At 45.1% G+C, this 21,446-nt stretch overlaps 1 protein-coding gene across 1 annotated transcript in view; it reads right to left on the reverse strand.

The window, feature by feature from the left end:
• Positions 1-21,446, reverse strand: part of LOC115407333 (X-linked interleukin-1 receptor accessory protein-like 2) — a 389,294-nt gene that overhangs the window by 108,751 nt on the left and 259,097 nt on the right. The window contains exons 5-6 of the mRNA XM_030117731.1: positions 6,250-6,436; positions 6,018-6,171 (exon numbers count right to left, since the gene is read on the reverse strand). Coding sequence (XP_029973591.1) covers positions 6,018-6,171; positions 6,250-6,436 — 341 coding nt within the window. The remainder of the gene's footprint in view (positions 1-6,017; positions 6,172-6,249; positions 6,437-21,446) is intronic.

The following is a 21,446-nucleotide window of genomic DNA, read 5'->3' on the forward strand; positions in this document are numbered from 1 at the left end:
ACTGGAGTTTAAAAGAGTGTCTATTCCCCAAAATTTGGAAATTGGCAAAAGTCATCCCCCTACCTAAGGACAATAAGCTGGCTCTTAGTGGCACTAATAGCAGACCTATTAGTATATTGCCCGTTTTGAGCAAGATCATGGAAAAGCTCATACTTTGACAAATATCACAATATTTTATGAATTTTAATATCACTTCTGATTCTCAGCATGCCTTTAAAGACAGCCATTCTACCTCCACTGCACTTGTCCATATGACAGACGACTGGCTATGTGAACTTGATGCAAAAAATTATGTTAGTGCAGTGGTCTTAGATTTCAGCGCTGCCTTTGACGTGATAGATCACAACTTGTTGCTGAACAAACTGTCTGCATATGGCTTTTCTGGTTCTTCTCTTAGAGGTATAATGGACGATGTTTTAGCCAATGAATGGCGTGATGCGAGTCTCAACGATTGGCCCTCCAACATGTCAATCACGCTGAAGACATGCTTGCATCACGCCGTCAAGTGGCTCGTAGGAGCAGCAGAGCAGGTAGGATGGTCTGGCGCATGCGCGTTTTTCAAAAAGCGAGTAACAGACAATAGGTTTCGACTTTTTTGAGAAAATCGTCCATTATACCTTTAAGTGGTTTAACAGCTATTTAACAAATAGATCGCAGTCAGTATACTTCAATGGTAGTTTGTCTTTCGTTCTGAGGCTAGATTGTGGAGTTCCACAGGGTCGCCGCCTTGGTCCTCTGTGCTTTTTAATTTTGACAAATGATCTTCCTTTCATCTTAGATAGATCCCATGTGGCCATGTACGCTGATGATTCAACTATATATTACGGTACAGAGAACCTGCAAATCTTAAATAAGGTGCTTCGAAGTGATTTAGACCAAGTATCTGTATGGGTGGAGTCTGACAGACTAGCATTGAATGTTAGTAAAAGGATGTGCATGATTTTGACTCTAGGAAGCAATCAAAGAATAGAAATGTTTTGTCACTCACCGTAAATAATATACCCCTGGAGCAGGTGCAAAAGTTTGTTCTCCTTGGTGTAACTATAGATGATCACTTGAGTTGGACTAGTCACACTGGAAAGATTGTGACAAAAATGGTTGGAGCTCTTTCTGCTATTAGACGATGTGCTTATTTCATGACAGAATCATCAGTTAAATATGTCACTCAGTCTTTAGTGCCACCTCACCTGGATTATTGCTCAGTCATATGGTTGGGTAGCACAAAAAAAGATATTCATAAACTACAGGTTCTGCAAAATAAAGCTGCACGACTCGTTCTTCGTTGCCCATTTCGGACTCACATTGACTATATGCATCAGTGTCTGTCATGGCTACATGTGGAGAAGAGATTACAGAGGAATCTTGGAGTTTTTTTTTCAGAATATACAGATAAAAATGAAACCGAGGCCTCTGAATGAAAAAAATTATCTATGTTCATGAACGCCATACTCATTTGACTAGGCGCCATATTGCAGATTACATATCGCTTCCTAAGGCTCAAACTGGGGCAATGCAAAGAACAGTGATGTACAGGGCAGCGAATCTGTGGAATAAGTTACCTTTAGCTGTAAGAAAGGAGAACAACATAAAAGCTTTTATAACTATGGTCACGAAAATCTTCAAAGCTTGATTGCATTGTAGGTGCATTCTTAGTTCTTGTTTTATGTTTTAATTGTATCATTGCCTTGTTCTATCTGGTTTTATTCTTTTTAATTGTGTGTATATATTCCTTTTACTTCTTTTTTTTCTTGTATTCTACTGTTTAATGGTTTTATGCATTGCGTTTTATGAGTGTTTATTCTATCTATTCTGTTCACTGTTTGTGAACTTTACTCACGTTCTTATTGCTAAAGTTATGATTGTTTTATGGAGTTATGGAGCCCAGGAAGACTAGTTGTCACCCTGCTGACAGCTAATGGGGATCCAGTCTCTAATAACTAAATAAATAAATAAACTGGCTCTTTTAGTTTTTCAAAGTTTGGAAAATTCTTTTGACTCATTGAATATGACAAACTGCATCGTTTGGTAAAATGCTGGAGCTGCACCAGTTCTCGTTTTACGAGAATCCGTCAGAATCGTCCATCAGCAGGTAGAGGAGAGCGCGAGCCATGAGCACTGAAAGAGAATGTGAACTGTTCTGTCAAGATATCAAGAGAAGGAGGAAGATCCAGGAGGATTTCACTGAGCTGTGCTCCATGCTTAAACTGAAAAACAAGACATTATTCTGATGGCTGTTGTCTATAGGATCACATTTAATAATCCTTGTATCGGTGCGATATTGGCAAGCGGCGCATCCCTGCTATTTATCACAGAAAGAGACATAGACAGCTATTAATCATAGATATCACATATTTCCATCAGAATCGATATCACCTACGATGATTGCAAATAAAATTCATAACAGAAAAAAACACGATGCGTGTGAATCTGGCAGAAATGGAGCAGCGAGATATTAATGCTCACACACACACACACACACACACACACACACACACACACACACACACACACACACACACACTTCTGTAGGATGTGAGCGTCGACCTGGACCGGCCCGAGAACTGGCGGTGAACAGAGACAGACAGAACCAGCCACAAATATAAACATGGGTGAAAATAGAGGAGGGCGGAGAGAAGCTGATAAAAAAAAAAAAAAAAAAAAGAAAAAGTAATACGGGTCAGAGAGAGATTCTGGCTCCCTAAACAGGACAAGATAAATTGGCCTCACAGCAGTTGGCATGAGCAGCCTTGAGACACACACACACACACACACACACACACACACACACACACACACACACACACACACACACACACACACACACACACACACACACACACAGTCTCGTATTTCTATCCTTGTGGGGACCTTCCATTGACTCCCATTCATGTCTAGCCCCTAACCCTGACCCTGACCCTAACCCTAACCCACACCACAACACAGCCTAACCCTAAAGAAATGTTTTTGCACTTTTACTTTTTTCAGTAACAACAACATGGTCAAGAAAACACTGTTTCTCCTACTTAGGACCAGAAAAAGGTCCCCACAAGGCACGTCGTTCCACGTTTTGCTATCCTTGTGGGGACATTTGGCCCCAACAAGGATAGAAATACGAGAACACACACACACACACACACACACACACACACACAAACACACACGGATCTGCGCTCATTCACGCTCGCATTGCCTCACTGAGCTCGTCGATCCCGTATGTCGGTCTGCTTCTCTGCTCATTTCAGTAACTTATCTGATAAGGAAAGAGGAGAAAGAAGAACGAACACAACAGCTGGTTAAAAAAAAAAAAAAAAAAAAAAAAAAAAAAGATAGACGGTGCACAATTTAGGCTGACGTCAAACTTAGGAAGGAGCAATAAAAGTGTGTTTTTTATGAAGCCTTCTCCTGGTGATTCATGTTATTCCTATGAAAAAAACATCTGAGCATCAAACTTACCGAACCTGATCATTCAACACGGGACAAACCCAGACTGGATTCATGCATCTTCTTCAACGCATTCTGCACATTTTCTCATTTTCATGGGAGCAGGAGATTCTTCCCTTATGGCTGAAATCACCGTCGGTGTGTGTGTGGACGTTCTCGCGTGCCGTCGTTACATCGGTAGAGTTTCAGGACTGATATCAGTTTGATAAAAGGTTACAATTATGATAATTTTTACTCACATATACTCTGTGGTTAAATTAAATTCCACAAGATTTGAGTTTATTTGGCTTCATATGAAAAACTACACAAAAGTTTATTTTTACTGTGTGAGTAAGTTTGACATGCGCTCAGTTTCTCTCATGGTTCTCCACATGCATGTGAGAGATTTCATGATAAAATCAACCAACAGTGCCTACCACGTTGCTGCCATTTTTTGTAAATGCACATCATTTCAAAACCTTATCGAAAATACATGACATTTTTCTGAAACAAAAAGACAAATAAGAAGCGTTTTCATTAGAAAAGTCGTGTGAACGGGGGCCTCGGATATGAGAGGTTGTTTGAGCCATGCAGTTGTTTGTGTCTTTTCACCAAATAAAACGTTTCATTTGTAAAGTTGTATTGATAATTTCGGATTTCTGTATTTGAGCACCAGCCCGTCAGATCAGACGGCCTCCCTGCTGCTCCACGTGGAGATTTAATCCCACCCGTTTAGCTGCTGCTACAAGGTATATCCTGGGAAATCATATCTGATCATCGTTTAGCGGCGTTAATCCGGAGCTAAATCTGCCCCGACGTGACAGCTCAACATGGGAGCCGGCAGAAAGCCTCTCCCTCCACAGCTCTTACGTAAGAACGGCACGGGGAGGAAACGGAGAAGAATGGCTGTGATTTTCCACGCTCCGTTCCTCCACAGGAGATCAGATGAAGGGAAGTCAGGAAGTGTGGTTGTGAATAATCACTGGGAAATGAAGCCGAGTCTACTCATTTCAACTTCATAAGCGCTCCGTCTGAAGGCCTCGGCACGAAACAGCGGATCAAACAGGTGCTGGCTTTGGTGACGGCGTTTGAAAATGTGGGCGAAATGGAGCACTAATGGTTTGAAGAACACTCAAAAGTCGTAAAGCTGGAGCCGATGGTTTATGTCGGCCTGACTGTTTTCACCCAGGTCCGAGAGCCGAGCCGAGCTGCCCGGGTGTGTGAGGCGGAGGCGAGGCGGGGCGGACCATCAGGAAACACAAAGAGAAACGCCGACTGCAAACATCACGTGGCGCAACACGGCGTGAGCACACACAATCAAGGACTGCAGCCCCCGACAAACACACACACACACACACAACACCAAACAGAAGTGCAGATGGAAGTCGGTTTGCAGCTGTTCCTGCTGAGTCCGAGTTCAGTCAAACAGCGGCGAAGCCTGAAACAATCTTTAATCTGGAAATAAAACAAAACACACCAAAAACTATTTCTAGGAGCCGATGGCGGGAACGTGAGAGCACTCTATTGTTTTAGCATGGATCTGTGCTGCGCATTCAGGGAAACTTTGAGAGTGATGATGAATGATGTATTGCTGAGTCGAGGCATCTGTCAAAGTAATGGATGCTCCGGAGTCGGGGAGAGATCCGCTGGATATTAAAAGCAGACAGGGCACATACAGCATTCCAGCCATGTTTGAGGCTCCGCTGCGTTTCTCTGATGGCAGTCAGGTTACACAAAACCTCTGAGCGGTAATTCATCAAGCATGTGATTCTTTTACATCAGCGAGTTAAATATACAGACAAAACGCTGCCAAATGCTAATTGATGGACTCCGTCTTTCACCTGGACCAAATCTGGCTTCAGCCGGACTGTTGCCTCTTATCGCGCCTCCTCTAGGGGGCACCAGAGAGTTTCCCACCAACACTTCATCAAAAACAACCACTTCACAGAAATGTGAGGCTCGTTTTCCCTTCAGTTACTCTTCACTAACATCACAATGGATCATTGCTCATCCTTTTTTTTTTTCTAGGTGTTCCTCAGGGCTCGCTTTAGGCTTCCCTGTTTTTGTTTTCATGGATGAACTCATAACTCAATGGAATAACAGCGTGGGGAGGCACCGATCCCACTTTGCAACGAGTACAAGTAAAAATGAGCTGAACTACTAACAGTCAGCAACGCAAAGAAATCTTCCAGTGTGTCATAAAAACTGTACTTGAATGTAAACATGGACTCAATCCTGATGTTTGCTTTGATTTTCAGGTCTGGCGCAATGTGTGATCACAGTTTTGATTCCATCATTACGAAAGTAAACATCACCTTCATTTTATTGATAAAATTACGAGAATAAAGTTACATATTGTCCTCAGTTCCTGACCGTTAAGACTCATCCACCTGTTTTCACTTTCATCCCGTCATATTCTGTGCTTCCTCTCCTTTAGATTGTTCAATGGATCCACTCATTCATCAGTTGGTACACACACACTCGGGTATATGTGTACACTCACAGCTGCCACACTAACAAACACACTCTGATTCCAGAGTGTGTTTCACATCACTTCTGCCAACACCACCGTGTGACGGTCCGGCCGGTGTTCCTACCTGTGACCTTCAGCTGTGTCGTCCGTCGCACCAGCCTGGATCCGTACTGCAGCTCACAGGTGTAGTTTCCTCCGTCGCCCTCCTCGATCTCAGGAATCCAGATGTGTGTGGTGTTGACCGAGATGGAGCTCCTCCATTCCACCCGCTCACACTCCTGACAGGAAATCCCGGCGGAGCCGATTCAGTTCCCGCGGAGTGAGCGAGTGTCGGGGTGTCGGGGTGCTGGTCCTACCTTATACCACGTCATCTGCGGCTGTTTGTACGGAGCCAGGTAGTCCTCGATGTCTGGACAGTTGATCATTTTGCTGTGGGTTATCTCCGCCTTCTCCAGATGGCGGATCTTGCTGCTGAAGCATTTCCCCTCGTCGCTCTCCTCCACCGTCATGGACATGGACACTTTCATGCAGTAGGTCGTGTTCCTGACAGAACGGCAAACACAACAGAGGAAGCATGTTATGATCACGACCCGTGTGAGTCCAGGGTCTCCCAGTTTCAGAGAGGGGGAGGAAAATCGATCGATCGACGCTGAGTGAAGGGTCAGGCACGCCTTGGACACATTTCCAGACCAGATCTGGAAAATCTCCAGGATTCTGATGGGCCAGCCTGGGTTCCTGCTTCCGGCTTCACTGGTTTAGCATAGAGCAGCTCTTCACCAGGTTTTTATGCAGGTTTGTGTAAATGAAGATTTTTAAGGACAAAGAGGGAAGAATCTATTTCTGTAACTATGCAGCTACGAGTAAACATGGGCTGAGTTTTACCATTCTGAGGCAAAGGTGCCAAGATTTCTAACCCGGGTCCAGGACCTGCCTCGGGTTTGCACTGCAGGTCATTCTTTGCAAGTCAAAGAAAACAATGATGCACTTTCTAGAGAACAGAACAGGCTTAATAATCTACCCACTGCTCAGAACCTGAACGCTCCTGCTGTTGTGTGCTTGAGGCCGTTGGCCTTCATGTAAAGTTTTTACACATCAGAGATGAGAGTAGAGTGAATGGTTATAAACTCTGACATAACACCATCATGTTGTCTTTTACAAGGACATTTATCATTTAAACTCCAGAAATCCTTGTACACAACACCACACGTGTATTCTGCGTGTCAGATAGCCTCCGCCTCCCCCGGCTGGGTTTATTTCCAGCAGACTCCTTTTGTCCATTAAAGACTCCACCGCAACAATGAAGAGGAGTAACTCCTCCATGTCTTTGACGTCCCGGCTGGAACGCTGGGCGGCCTCAGGGTCTGCTGTGGGCTTTCTGTTGAAACGACAGCCGCTCTGACAGCCCAGCGTTTCGCTGGCACCACTGATGAAAAGCAGGGGCAAATTACAGGTTGTGGAACTTTTGAAGCACGCAAACCAAATATCATTATTCAGGAAAAGAAGATTTGTCAGTTGACAGTTAAACTACAGGCATCTGTCTGTTTAACAAAAAGCAGACGTCAGTGTTTTGGCAAATCCAACAGTCAAGAAAATAACTGTTGGCATCATGACTGCCGGGAACCAACTTCATGAGCAGTTTGGCCATCAGTAATAACGAATGATTATCAAAGATAGTTGTTGATAAGAGTTGGGATCAGATATACTCCAGATAACTGTGGGGCACTTCCTGTTAAACAGGATATTTTAGTCAATTCGTTTATATCAGTTTCATAACTTGAATACTTTGGATCAATAATGAAATGAATTGGCTTATTAAACAGTAAAGCCTGAAGAATTTCAGACATTTGACACAGAGCAGGTCAACATTTCAATCATATCTTTAAAATATTAACACAGCAGGTTCGATTCCAAAACGTCTATTTGTTCACAGGAGGGCTTCCTGGGATAACTTAATGAGAAACTCCATCTTCTGATTGGTTGTCGAACTGCTATAAAAACACCGTTCAGGTAGGAAAATAATCAGAGGTGAGTCTTTTAAAATGTGTTTTAACAGAGATGGCTGGAAGGCAATCAACATGTACGATAGGAAAATCACAGTTTCACAGATTTGCCAGAGAGCGTGGGAGACATTTTCCTCCCCGGCGCCTTAAAAAGACTTACTCAGCACAAACTGTCACTGCAGGGCGGATCTCGTGGCATTAGAGGGGATTGTCTTTTGCTTTTTGAATTTTAAAAGCAGTCAGTGCGAACTTGAGAGCTGCTAAAGGGCCTAACACTGTCTCTATTAGATATGAGGTTAGCTGAGCAGGAGCGTGTGGAGAATAGTAAGTAATGACTGCTGATATTCAACAAGTGATCGATAAATCAGATTACACTATGCCTCCAAGTATTTACTCCATGACAAACGCTCAGTGCTGAATGTGTCACATTAACAACACGAAAGATATGTGACAAAAAAAAAGAAAAATGAAATCTAAGTTTGCATTACACAAAATTAATATGCTGAAACAATCCAGCTTGCATCCGATGGGAAAGGTCATACAAAGACTTTCACCGTTTCATTTGGTTGTTTTATGTTCTTGATGTTTTCTTTCAGTGACGCTAAACTGGATGAAAATGTCTAAATTCTATTCATCGGTGGATTCTGGGAACCGGTAACCAGCAGCCTGTCATGACGGAGTCATGACGCCACTCGCTGCTACTCAGCGTGGAATCATTCACGTCCACGTTTCTCTGCATGAAGGAGCGAGCCTGATCCAGACGCCCGGCCCGTCAGCAGGACTGTTCGGAGCGGCGTGGCGCCGCTGGGATGAAGCACCGAGGCTCCAGAAACACACGGCCTCTCCTGACAGCGAGGCTCTCCGGACGGCGCCCAGCGAATGGCTGTTGGTATTTGTATTGGCACTACATTAGCGGTTACGAGCTAACGGCGCCACGTGCGCCAGCGGTGCCCTTGAGACAAACTGTCTAATAAAATAAGAATGATCAAGCTTTGAAGTCTGTTACGATGCAAATGATGCAACGTCTTTTCAGATCATTTCAGTTTTGACGGCTTTAAAGCTTCTCAAGGTGATTGTAATTGTTTGTGTGTGCGCACGTGTGTGTGTGTGTGTGTGTGTGTGTGTGTGCTCCCAAGTTCACCTCCAAACACAAAACCACACATTGATCTTTTTTCATTCACACTCCCCCCCCCGACACACACACACAAAACCTCTCATTTATGTGAATCTAAACCACTTATAGCATCAATGCAGTGTGTGCACGTGAGCGTGCACGTGAGCGTGCATCTTCACAGGGGACACCTGGATTGTTGCCACTGACCTAACGGAGACCAGTGGGCAGTGAAGCGGAGGCCTGGAAAGCTTTTTACCCACCATCCCCGGCTCCTCTGCTCCTCATCAATCAGCTGGCAGCGTCTTGTTTTCTCCTCCAGCGGCTCGGCCGCCGCCTCCTCTCTGCTCCCCGCTGCACCCGGACCATCCCGTCTCTCATGAGTCTTTTCTTTGTGACTGTGTGTGTGTGTGTGTGTGTGTGTGAGTGTGTGAGTGTGTGAGTCAAGAAAACAACCTGAATAAGTAGCAGCAAGTGGACGCATTAGGTTGGCTGCTTTTCTCTGGAGGTCCAGCATGAAGTAAGTGATGGTGGTGGAGTCTCTCCATCACACGAGACCGACGTTTGAAACAAAACACTTAAACTGAGAAAACATACTGAGGAACTGAACGCTACTTCTACTTGTTGGTGAAGCTTTTGCAGTCTCAGCTTTAATGTCGGCGTCAGGAGTGAACAGCTCCTCCTCCAGGAGATATCAGGGTAAGAAAGTAACCGTTAAGACCAGAATTAATATAACGGTCTGGACAGGAAGGAGGAGAGACAGCAGCTTGACCTTATACGTCCCACTAAAATGTGATTCCTACAGTATTCAGATACTTTCATTTATTAGGAGCCATATTTAAAGCTCTGTTCACAGGATGATAAGAGAAAATGCATCATGGTTGCATTTAGAAAGCGATGTGTGTTTCACTGGAAACAATGCAGCCGGGACGCAAGGACACGGGCCGGCGCTGCTTGCTTTTGGAATGAAAACAAACACACACACACACACACACACACACACATTCACAGTCACAGAGAACAATACGTGATAAACATCAGTGGCGAGAGCACAGACGGACGTCCAAGTTGGACCGTTGTTCCGGCTGTGATGGAGTCTCATTCAGCACACCCGGCACGCCGCCACTGTTTTATATTGTCCAGCTACTCAGAATGACTGTTTACTCCGGCCGTGGTGCACGAGCTCAGTCAGAGAGTTTTCAAGAAGTTGTCATGCAAACGCCTTAAATGTTATTTCCCTTCTGGAATCGACTGTAGAGTAAAGAGCAAACAACACACACGATTTTCCTCGATGTTAAAATCTTATTTCAGGCCATCGTATCTGTGTTCTCGGTGACGTTCTGAAAGAAAGATGCTCCTGCAGCTGGTCAGGCTGGAGGAACCCAGCCTCTGCGCTACGGGAACCTGTGGGAGAGCGAGCGGGAACATCGAAAACCGAGCATGACTGCTGTGCTGGTGCGTGTGTGTGTGTGTGTGTGTGCGTGTGTGTGTGTGTGTGTGTGTTCCTGCACTCTGGCAGCACTCGCTGCTGCAGCTCCACTCCTGCCAGCTCAATCTGTTTACAATGAGCTCACTTTACATTTCATTTTTGGCAAGAGAAGGGGGGAAACATATGCAGGCTCGTGGAAAAAGACAAACAGAACCAAACCAGAGTGTAAATGCAGCAGTGTTTTTCATCACTTACTGAGACAACAGATCAGGGCTGTCAAACATAAGGCCCGTGGGCCAAAACCAGACTCCGATATGGGCACGCCAAGTCACCAAGGCTTTTTTCAAAGAAGAGGGCGGAGCAGAGATAGCTGCCATGAGAGCGAGCTGCCTCGTTGTCAGACTCGCCTCAGAGCCGTGCTGTCAGGTGGAGTCTGCAAAAACAGGCACGCAACAACTACAGGAGAACTGCTTTTAGCACCAGAGAGTGTCATGCATGAAAAATGAGATAATTTGAGATTGTTATAATTTCCCATTGTAATTTTTTGGCTTTGCAAAAAAAAAAAAAATCCAGATTTTTATAATCAAGTTTTTGATGCAACAGCAAAGAAAAATCTGTCAGGTGTAAATTTAAAGAATGTCGTGGCTCTGCTTCAGTGTGTGGCCCACTCCAGATGCAACTGGGCAGGATGTGGCCCTTCTTAGGATGAAAATGCATTCAAGTGAGATTTACTGAGTTTCGAGTCACAGCGTATGAAAACTGTGACTCATGCTGTGAAGATGTTGAACCAATTTACTGACGTGTCACTCATATAGAACACTCAGAGGGACTTCAACTGCATTTACTTACAGACATTAAGGTCTCAGTTCCATGTTGTAAGCGGTTTGTTGCCTTTACAAGCTTGAAAACAATATATGTTTATACAAAATGGAAAAAAAAAATAAATAAAAATGGAGTGAGCATGTTGAGTTTTCAAAAAGTTGTGTTTTCAGTGGCTCCACGCACCACTGCTGTGCAGACGAACCCCGAAAAGCAGCAGAAGTTTCAGGTTTTCCCTTGAAAACGTCATGTCAATGAGGCCTCTGCGTATCGGCGATGCTCCTGATCAGACATGTTGCCATGGATACGGGATGCTCCATCAGCCTGAGCTGAACTGATTCCGAGACGACTTCTGTCAGGTTTGGATTTGCAGTACCGGAGGTTAACTTCCACACACACCGTGAGCGCGCCGCTGAATAATGTAACCTGAAAGGAAATCGATGCCCTCCCTCGCTCCGGCGCCGACACAAAGCACGCTTTTCTAAAAGCGGAAAGGGATTTCATGTTAAAACAGTCTTTTATGTGGCCGCTTTGATGATCCTGTCCTCAGACGTCCGTGCCAGCCGTGCGTACTGAACTGACGTGAACTGCACCGGGGAGCGCTTCCACTCGCTCTCTCCCGGACTCCCTCAGCCTCTCGCTCTCTCCCGGCCTGTGAGAACTGAGAACCTCGACCCGGAAGCCAAGCTTCCGCTACATGCTATATGCAGCATCGGCGCGAAGAAGAATGCATAATGCGTATCTTACCATAAACAGCCTGATTCAATTAGACAGCGATGCAAACGCCGTGTCAGAAGCATTTAGCTGCACGCTGTGCTCCTCTTACTAATGCAAATCCTGTGTGTGTGTGTGTGTGTGTGTGGGTGGGTGTGTGTTCATATCCGTCCCTGTGTGGAGAACATTTAAAAGCTTTTGTTGGTGAAACGCTCCTGCAGTTAAAGACACCGGAGCGTTTAACTCACAGCCCGTTACTCTGAAAACACAAAGGTCCCCCAACCTTAAAATAAAATGAAGTTATCTTGATGCTGGAAATTAGATATTCAGCGGAGTCATTTCTCTATCGCTACTTACCTGCGGGGCAAACAAGTAATATCCTGCTCTCAATGCAATCTGGAGGAGGGAAGAACATCCTCACACTATGAAGTGAAGAGGAGCAACTTCAGGCTAACCTGATTACACACCTCCCACATCCCATTACACCGCGCTGGTTAGAGACGTGCAGGAAAGCTATCAGAGCGAAGTAACACCAAAACAAGGTGGTCAGAGGAAATTAAAACAGCTGCTTCATCACTCCAGCTACCTTTAAATATCCATGAATCCGACACGACACGAAATCAGAACCGAACTCGCTCATGAAAGCTGGGACAGCCAGGCAGGCAGCAGGCATTCCTGTTGTGGGTTTTACAAACGCTCGTACCTCAGGGACCTGCTGGGGACATGAGGCTGGAGCAGATCTCTGATGTAGGCCGGTGCCTGACCATGCAGAGCTCTGTGAGTCACCACAAGGACTTCAAATTGTATCCAGAATTTAATGGGGAGCCAGTGGAGAGCAGTTAGAGTCGGGGTCCTGGTCAGCAGTCTGGCAGCGGCGTTTTGGGCCACCTGCAGGCGATCCAGAGACGCTTTGCTGAGGCAGGTAAAAGCGAGTTGCAGTAATCCAGACGTGAGGATACAAAACGCATAGATTAACATCTCGATGGGCCTGAGTTTGGCTGTTCCTCAACTGGAAAAAGCAAGAGCCAATCAGACGTTTCACATGTTGATCCATAGTCAGAGCCTGGTCCACAGTCACACCAAGAACTTTAACGGAAGGTTTAACCACGGAGGTATGGAGACATAAACCATCTCTGATCCTACAGACAAGAGCAGAAATGAGGAATTCAGTTTTGTCAGAATTTGGCTGTAAAAAGTTATTAGCCCTCCAGTTTTTTTATCGCTGTCGAGATACCTTTAAACTGATTTATTATTTACCCAAGAGGAAGCAAGTACAAGGCAAATAGAACTGGACCAAGGACTGAGCCTTGAGGCACACCACGGAGGGGCTCAGGTGAGGCCTGTAGTTTTGAAGCAGAGAAGAGTCAAGATTTGATTTCTTGAGCAGAGATCCACCTCCAGAGATCAAGTTGAACTCGTTCTGTATTTAAAAACCATGACTCATATCCTACTCTCAGGAAAAAAAAAAAAACTATGCTAAAATTGGATAAAAAAAGATCAATTTTCAGAATATGTATAAATATTTAATTCTAAAAATTAAGACCGACGTCCCAGTGCAGATAAATACTGTTTATGGAACATGTCAGCCCTGAAGCCAGCAGCTGAAGTGGAGATCTGTCAGGAGGAGAGCGTTCCACGTGGAACACCACGTTAAAACCAGACCAGAAAACTGCTGCGGGAAACTGAGAAATGAGAAAAAAAAAAAGTTGTGGAAATGCCGACGAGCAGAGCAGATGAGACTGTTGATCTCATTAGAGACGTGTTTGCATTTCAGAGCCTCGGGGTCGTTTCATCCGGGCGAGATGTGCAAATTCTGAAGGCCAAGATCAGGACCGGCGTTTACCGGGATCACAGGGAGACGCGGCTGCCTGATCGAGGGATTCGCTCTTCCTGCTGCCTCCACCGACAGGAAATAAAGTCTTCCAGCGTGATTTACTGATAATAACATTACTTCATCCTCACTGTCTGCCTGGAAGGGAACTCAGCGATTAGTTCACTGTCTTAGCTGAACACTGATTTTTTTTTTTGGTGAAATCTGCATAACAGTCTCTCCTTAAGCATGTTGGACACATTTTCTTTGAGCGCTGAATGTATTTAATTTGGACAGAAACAAGAAGTGTGCTCCAGTGAAGCCAGAAACCTCATGCACAGTGGTCACAGTGATCTGTTTTCCTGAGAGCTCTAAAAAAAACCCCCGAAAGAAATGGTTCGTTTTCCAGGTTTTCTTGTGAATTGCCCCTTCACAGTTTTCTTCTTGGAAAATCTAAATTCAGCTGCAGTCAGAATGAGAAGTACTACATTTATCCTCAAAGGTTCAGGTTCTGTTTTTCATAAAATTGTGTTTTCAGTGGCTTTGAGCACTTTGCAGCCTGAATGGACGCCACCTAGAACTCAGCAGAGGTTTGTCTGTTTTCATGGAGAACCTCCATCTGTAACTTCATCTCACTTTTTCCAGCATGCGTCCTCCGTACACCGCTCCTGGAATGCAGCAGCGTCTTGCCCTATAAACACGCCTGGCCTGACGAGGCAGCTTCCTGTCCTCCTGGTGATGAACGAGGTGAAAGAGGAGATTCAAGAGGTGAAGGAAAAGATCTGCAGCTGCCGTTCTGCATCTAATGCGAGCGGCTGACACTAATAACCCTCTTTGTTAGCAGTGAGTTTGGACATTGCACCCGAGCCTTGTGTGTGTGTGTGTGAGTGTGTGTGACTTGTCATTATGTAACATGGCAAAATGAGGGTACAGTTGGTCGCCCGGATTTGCATTTGAAGACATGTATGAATAAAACATGGCTCTCAGTTTTCGCCGCTCGCCGTGTGCATCTATTAAGACAAATGAGGAAGGCGCCGTCATGCAGAAACAGAAACCAGGTGCGAGCGGAAATCTCTCTCGACCAGAAACTCACCTGACAAATCGAGTGAAAGGGCGAGCGAGCGAAACCGTCTCCAGTGACTTGGCAGGGCGCTAAATGGAAATTACAGCCCGGAGATTCAGAATGATGTACCAAAGTCTTGGTTACACACTTTGTTCCCCGCTTGCTAATTGGATTACGTTCCGCATAAATCTGCCCGGTTTGGATGAAAGTTGATGTTCAGGACGAAAGCGGCGCTCCATGTTTTCAAGCCGCCATGATTTCTGTCGCCGCAACACCCGGATTTTAATGTGATGAGACTGCTGTACATCTGTTCGACTGTACACAGCCGCATCCGAAGCGCCCTGGAGGAGGAGACAGCTCTCCCGGCGCTGTCCTCTGGCTGACCGCGACGCTTCCGCAACTGTGAGCTTGTAGCTTTCGACTTGAAGTCAAACACACAAACAACTTCCAATCACATGCGAGGAAAAATGAGCCAGGAATGAATCCTCAAATCAACCTGTAAATCTTTCCCCCATCAATACGTCAACCCCCCCCCCCCCCCCCCCCCACACACACACACACACACACACCCTGCAATTACCCTCGTATGATCAGGGCAGGCTGCTGGAGGGTGCTTTGAGTTATGGAGCTAATAGAGGGGGATGTATCGCGGCCAGCAGGCAGCGTGTTCGTACCTGGACGGAGCCGCAGATTAATTTGACGATCAATCTAACTAACAGGCGGTGGGCGAGAGAGGGAGGGAGAGGGAGAGAGAGGGAGGACGGCTGCATGTGCTGAGGCGTTTTACACACACGTGCAGACATTTCGACGCACACTTCAACACATGAGCTTCTCCTCATTAAAATCAGCTGTTCTGCTGCTGACGGCATGATTTCTGCCCGCACGGCGCTTCACGTCGTCTGAAACAGCCTTCGCCAAATAAATACCACTAAATGAGCAACGGATGTGATTATTTTCAAACTTAAAAAAGTATGTATTTGGATAGAGAAAGTTAGCATTTCTATTATCTGGACCTGCTTCAACTGACGATTTGTAGTTCCGACTCATGACCTGTTAGAATGAAACATCCATGGAGCAGCACACACACCATCTGAAAACCAATTTCAAATTATGGCCACAACATATTGTTTTTGTTCTCTGTGTGCATGTTGGTGGTTTCATGGCAACAACGGCCAACAGCGGCAACACGACAAATACATCATTTCAGCACTTCTGAATTTTTATGCCAAATTTTTCTGAAAGGAAAACATAAAAACGATGCATTTCCACATTAGATGTTGTAAATGGGGCAAAAGAACTTGTATTAAAGGTGCTGCAGGCAGGATTTTGCTAGTCAATGCTAATTTTTCTGTGTTTTCTTTGGATTAAATGTTAGAGTATCCATTGATAATCCTTTAGGAGTGTAGCATCACTGCACTACCGCGAGGGCGCAGCGTTTCCATCTGTCTCTGTTCTGAGCTGAAAAGGAATCTCGACAGCTCCAGGTATCTTTGACCAATCAGAAGAGCCCCTGAGGCTCTAACCGTGATTGGTCGAGGGGCGTTTGTCGCACGTTCTTGTGGGAGTGGCTTGACTTGCGTGAGGGCGTGATGTCAGAGAAAACAGGACAGGATTGGCTGTGCGGGGTTTCAAATCGCCATCTTAGATGGGTCAAATCGCCATGTTGCTTAGGTAAACCTAAGCAACATGGCGGAGATGCTGAATCCTGCCGACAGCACCTGTAATGCTGAAGCATGAGACTGCTGTGTTTCGTCCATTTTTTCAGAAAAAGCTTCTCTCTTTTCCAGATGTGCTCAACAACCACAGATTGACACATAAATCTGATAAAATATGAAAAATATGGTTGAAATGAACACACTGGATATTAAAGACTGAACCCAATCGGTTTTATCACCCAGTATTACATCATGCGTTAAATTTTAACTTGGAGTTGAACTTTTCTACTTTCAAGCTGTTTCAGTGAGCGCCACGTAAATACAAGTGAATAACGGCAACCAGCATGTTTGCACAAGTGGAAATGATTATGACTGACTGTGAAAATACATGATTTATGCTTAACCCAAACTCTTCCAGATAAGCATTAATACCTGGGAACCACTGTGAGTCAGAACTTTGACAAGTTCTGAGGCATTTCAAGCTTTTCCTGGCAGAAGAGATTTTTTTCTCTCTCTCTCTTCCGATAATGACACAAACTAAACAGAGAGAACACACACTGGAGGAGAGCCCGCCGTCCTGACGTCCTGTGTGAGCCCACTGACACGTGAAAATTGTTCAAGGCGGTAACTACACGTTGGGTATTTGTTCTGGGCGGCCGGCGCCACCCGTCCATAGCGAGAGTGTTGAGAGGCTTCGGTTCATGCTCTGTTTGAAGGGTGGTGAGCTGCAGGAAAGGCCAGATCCATGAACGAGCGTCTGTTCCACCTGACTGCCGACGCTCCGCCATGTGCGAGGCCGGCGGCCCGACCGCCGAGGCTCCGATCGATACGTGTCGCCTCGGATGAGCAGGAAGCGTTTCGTCTGAGCCGACCGACGGACAATGGAGATTTGAATAAATACTCACACTGACAAAGCCACAGCACGGATTCTTGGAGGGAACCTCAGCTTGAACCACACGTCCACGGCCGAGTGGAATAATGCAGGAAGAACATGAGAGGACAGCAACGCACTCGTCACCTTCGGGCCGCGATCCTCACCGCTCAGCGGCTCGATGCAGCACCAACAAGCACGGTTACAACTAATTATGTTTCCAAAAAAGTAATTGCCTCAGACTGAAAGTGGAGCCCTGGGGCCTCGGAAGTTAATCCCACTTTACACATCCGTGTCCCATGGGCGTCAACAACAAGGCTGGATTAGTGATTCCACGTCCAGCAGGCTGGTAACGAGGCGCAGGCAGCCACGTCGTCACGGAGTTTCATGCCAAGAAGTTTCCTTTTTTTCCAAATTGTTTCCAGCCTGATGTGTTTCAGCCGGGCCCGAGTGTGTGATTGTCAACACATTGTGGAGTTGTTAGTCGATCTGTGTTTGTGTTCATGTGATTCTCTCCTCATCTCTTGGATTCTGCTTTATCATCATTTGGAATGTTTTTTTGTTTTGTTTTGGTTTTTCTTCTTCTTCTTGGGAGTAGAAATGAGCTTTGTCCTACATCTTCAGTCCCCCTCTGAGTTTCAGGCCTTGTTTGTTGTCTTCATTCATCATAGTTCATGAAATTCAGAAATGTACCATCTCTAACTTACACAGGATGAGATGTTCCTTAAGCACTGCTTAAAAAGTTTTAGCTCATATCTTTTGTTTGTGCAAATATATAATCAAATAATTGACATTCTAGAGGCAGGTGCATCTAAAAAAAAAAAAAAAAAAAATCATTCTATTGAAGGAACACTGAACTGTACACCATTAAAGGTTAGTTTAGAATAATTGCGGTTAAATATCCAAAGGCCCTTTGTTTGGAACAAAATATGCATCTGACACAAAAAAAGAACAAAACAATTACCTTCTAAAAAGTATTCAGCTCTTTCAGTCTCATTAAAAATTCCACAAGTCTATTAATATGCAAATCGATTTCATTTCAAAGCTGAACAGCCGGACACATGGTGTTTAACTCAATATTTTGCCCATTTTCAGCATCTGTGACGAGGAGCTTTGGGAATCCTCATCAGATCATCTTCAGAGCTATCTGGAATTTCGCTAATCAAACTCAGGGATGCAAAGAAGATGTAAAGCAAGAAAAACTGTAGCCATTTGTTAACCACTGTAGCTTTTGAAAGCCTTTATGTAGATTCTGGGTGAAGCCATCGGTGTGACCAGCTTGACAGGTGGTCAAAATCAAACCTCCGCTTGTCTTTGACGTGACACAGTCAGTCGTCTTATTCCTACGGGTTGTGTTTATTCAAGGGAAACTGGATTTTCTGACCTCAAGACGTTGCCCTATTGATTTCTTTTGCCATATTTATCTGATGAGCGGGCGGCGGGAGCGCCCAGAGAGACGCTGCATTACGCCTGCGAATGCAAAGGAGGAGAGGACTCCAAATGAGCGAAGCCTCAAAATGTGGAAAATATTTCATGGGGAAGAAAATGCATTCAACACATTTTCCTGGAGTCAAGGACGAACGCAATCAGTCTGGGTAACTCTGTGCTAGCATGACTTTCCACGGCATCTTTACTCTGAGCAATGTCAGACGTAGACACAGAACTATGCCACCTGCTAAAAACGGTCCACAGAAACATTTTCTTGGGTGATCAAACTGTCCCGCTACCTCAGCTGACACCTCAGGACAGCAGGGCTGAACTCTAAATTTAACTGGATCTGGTCTTATTCTTCTGGCCCAGATTCACCTCCATTCATCCAGTCTTTAAAGCCAATAAACCCATTCATCCATCTTCTTCGGCAATTTACCAAGTTATGGTCTGAAACTGAATGCAGCAAACAACGAAGAAAGGCAGGGAACACCCAGGACCATCACAGGACTAATCATCCACAGCCATTCATACACTGACACAATAACAGGATCACATGACCAGAATGACCTCAAAATTTAAAGTTTTCCTTTGTCATGGTATGTACGTGTGTACGTGGTACATTCACAAAACCAAACAATTACTGAGGAAAATGATTCAAGTCTCAACCTGAAACCAAATTTAATGAAACCTTCTGTTTTAAAATACAGTGAAGTGTCCGAAAAGCTCCTCCTGTAGCTGTTGCATTATGGATGTTTTTACAAACTCACGTTGACAGAATGGCTTTGAGGCTAATGCTAGTTTGCTAGCTTTCATGGTAGAATCACTGGTATCTCAGTTCGGATTTCAGTCTGGTGTTACGTCTCTATTCTTGAGAAAATCGTTCTTCTTTCTCGTTGAAATTGTTCAGTTTGTTGGTGGCTTTGCAGGCCAGACTAGAGCCTCCTGTGGGTCGGCTTTATCCCCCAGGCCTTATGTTTGGCACCCGTGAGTTAAAACACTCTTTATATTGTTTGTGTACATCTCTATATCTGTATTTATAGAGCTTGCTGAGCAGGATTCTGGAAAATGTTCAGTTTTCTATCCTTCTGTGTGGACATTTCTTCAGTGAATTCTGTGAAGGTCATTATTGTGGAGTGATTAGGCCTAAATCCATATTGACTACTGCTTCAGGGCAGCCAAGGGATATTTACTGAACACTCCTTGAATAAAATGGAGCCTAAAACATTTATTTGGTGATGTAGTTGTGGTGGCGGACAGTGTTACATAACTTGGTTTTTAAAACCAGAAAGAAAGCCAGAAACCTACTTCCTGACATTGTGTTTCTTTAACAGTTTCCCATTGTGCATCTTTAACATTTCATCACCTGGACTTGTTAAGTTAGAGATGTCAGCGGTGTTCGAAGTGGCATCTGCCATGTTATTACATTTCAATGAAGAACACAGAATCCCAAGGAAAGACTCGGTTGGACCATTTTAAGACGACTGTGAGCTACTTCAGGAGGGGAAATTGTGCTCGGTGTGCGTTTGATGAACGACTATGCAGATCAGTGTCTTCCTGAAGGACACTTAGACAAGGGCTGTGGATGCTGTGAGGATCAAACTGCCACCTTTGCTTTACACAGCAGTATTTCTAACACCAGACCGCTCAGAAACACGGCTCGCTCGGTGTTCGCACCTCCTCCTCCGTCCTCCTCTCCCTTCTTCCTTCCATATCTCCACCGAGTCAGATTGTATTTCAGAGCACCTGAAAATCCCTTGAACATCAAAGTGTCGAACCCAAGGCTTACTTTTTCTTTTTCTTTTTTTTTTGCTTTGAAAAGACGTGGCAGGGCAGCAGGCAGTGGCACTGGCACATGTCAGCCCATGTTGGCAGGAGAGCGGGGCCATCTCAATGACTGCCAAGCCACCGAGGACTGCCAAGCACACATCAAATGACCGCCCTCTTTCTCTTTGCGCCCATTTTCCTCTCCACTCCTCTCTCTTTAGCCATTGTTTGTCCCTCTCTCTCCTCGTCTTTTCGCCTCCCTCACTTCCCACTTGCCGTCTTTATCTCCTGCTTGGACTCCGTTAATCTGATGAAGACAAAGGTTAAACATTTGGCCGGCATTAGAAAACACCCCGGTGACAAGCATGTGTGTGTTTCCCGAGTGCTAGCATCCGCAGAGTGGAGGAATAATCCTCCACTGCAAAGAGAGACAGGTGGTCCAGCGTACCAGGAAATATCGCCGGGGAGTCGCTGAGAGGGAAGGAGCAGCAGAGTGAGAGGGAAAAAAAACATTGGAAATGAGATTTCAGCCTTTTATTTGACTTCGCCAGCAATTGCAACAGGGTGAAAGTGCTTGATGGAATGTGAGACAGGGTAATGATGGTAGAAAATTCAGCAGACAAACAGCTATTTATTCGGTGTAGTCAACCGGCCATTAGCCTTGCAACCAGTCATCAAGACATCAGCAGGAATTTGTCACAACCTACATAAAAAGCTGGCTGTTTCTACAGTTTTCTCTGTGAGTAACCATACAAATGCTTCCCTGTGTGCCACGCTGAGAGGAGTTGGAGAAAGGTTTCAGAGTGAAACTCGTTGCCTTCCCAGCGTTCTGCTCTGTTGTGAAGTGTTCAAGTTGTAAAAAGTGGAATCATGAGACGGATTGGCA

Source organism: Salarias fasciatus, chromosome 2 (genome assembly GCF_902148845.1).
Source record: "Salarias fasciatus chromosome 2, fSalaFa1.1, whole genome shotgun sequence".
Taxonomy (NCBI): Eukaryota; Metazoa; Chordata; class Actinopteri; order Blenniiformes; family Blenniidae; genus Salarias; species Salarias fasciatus.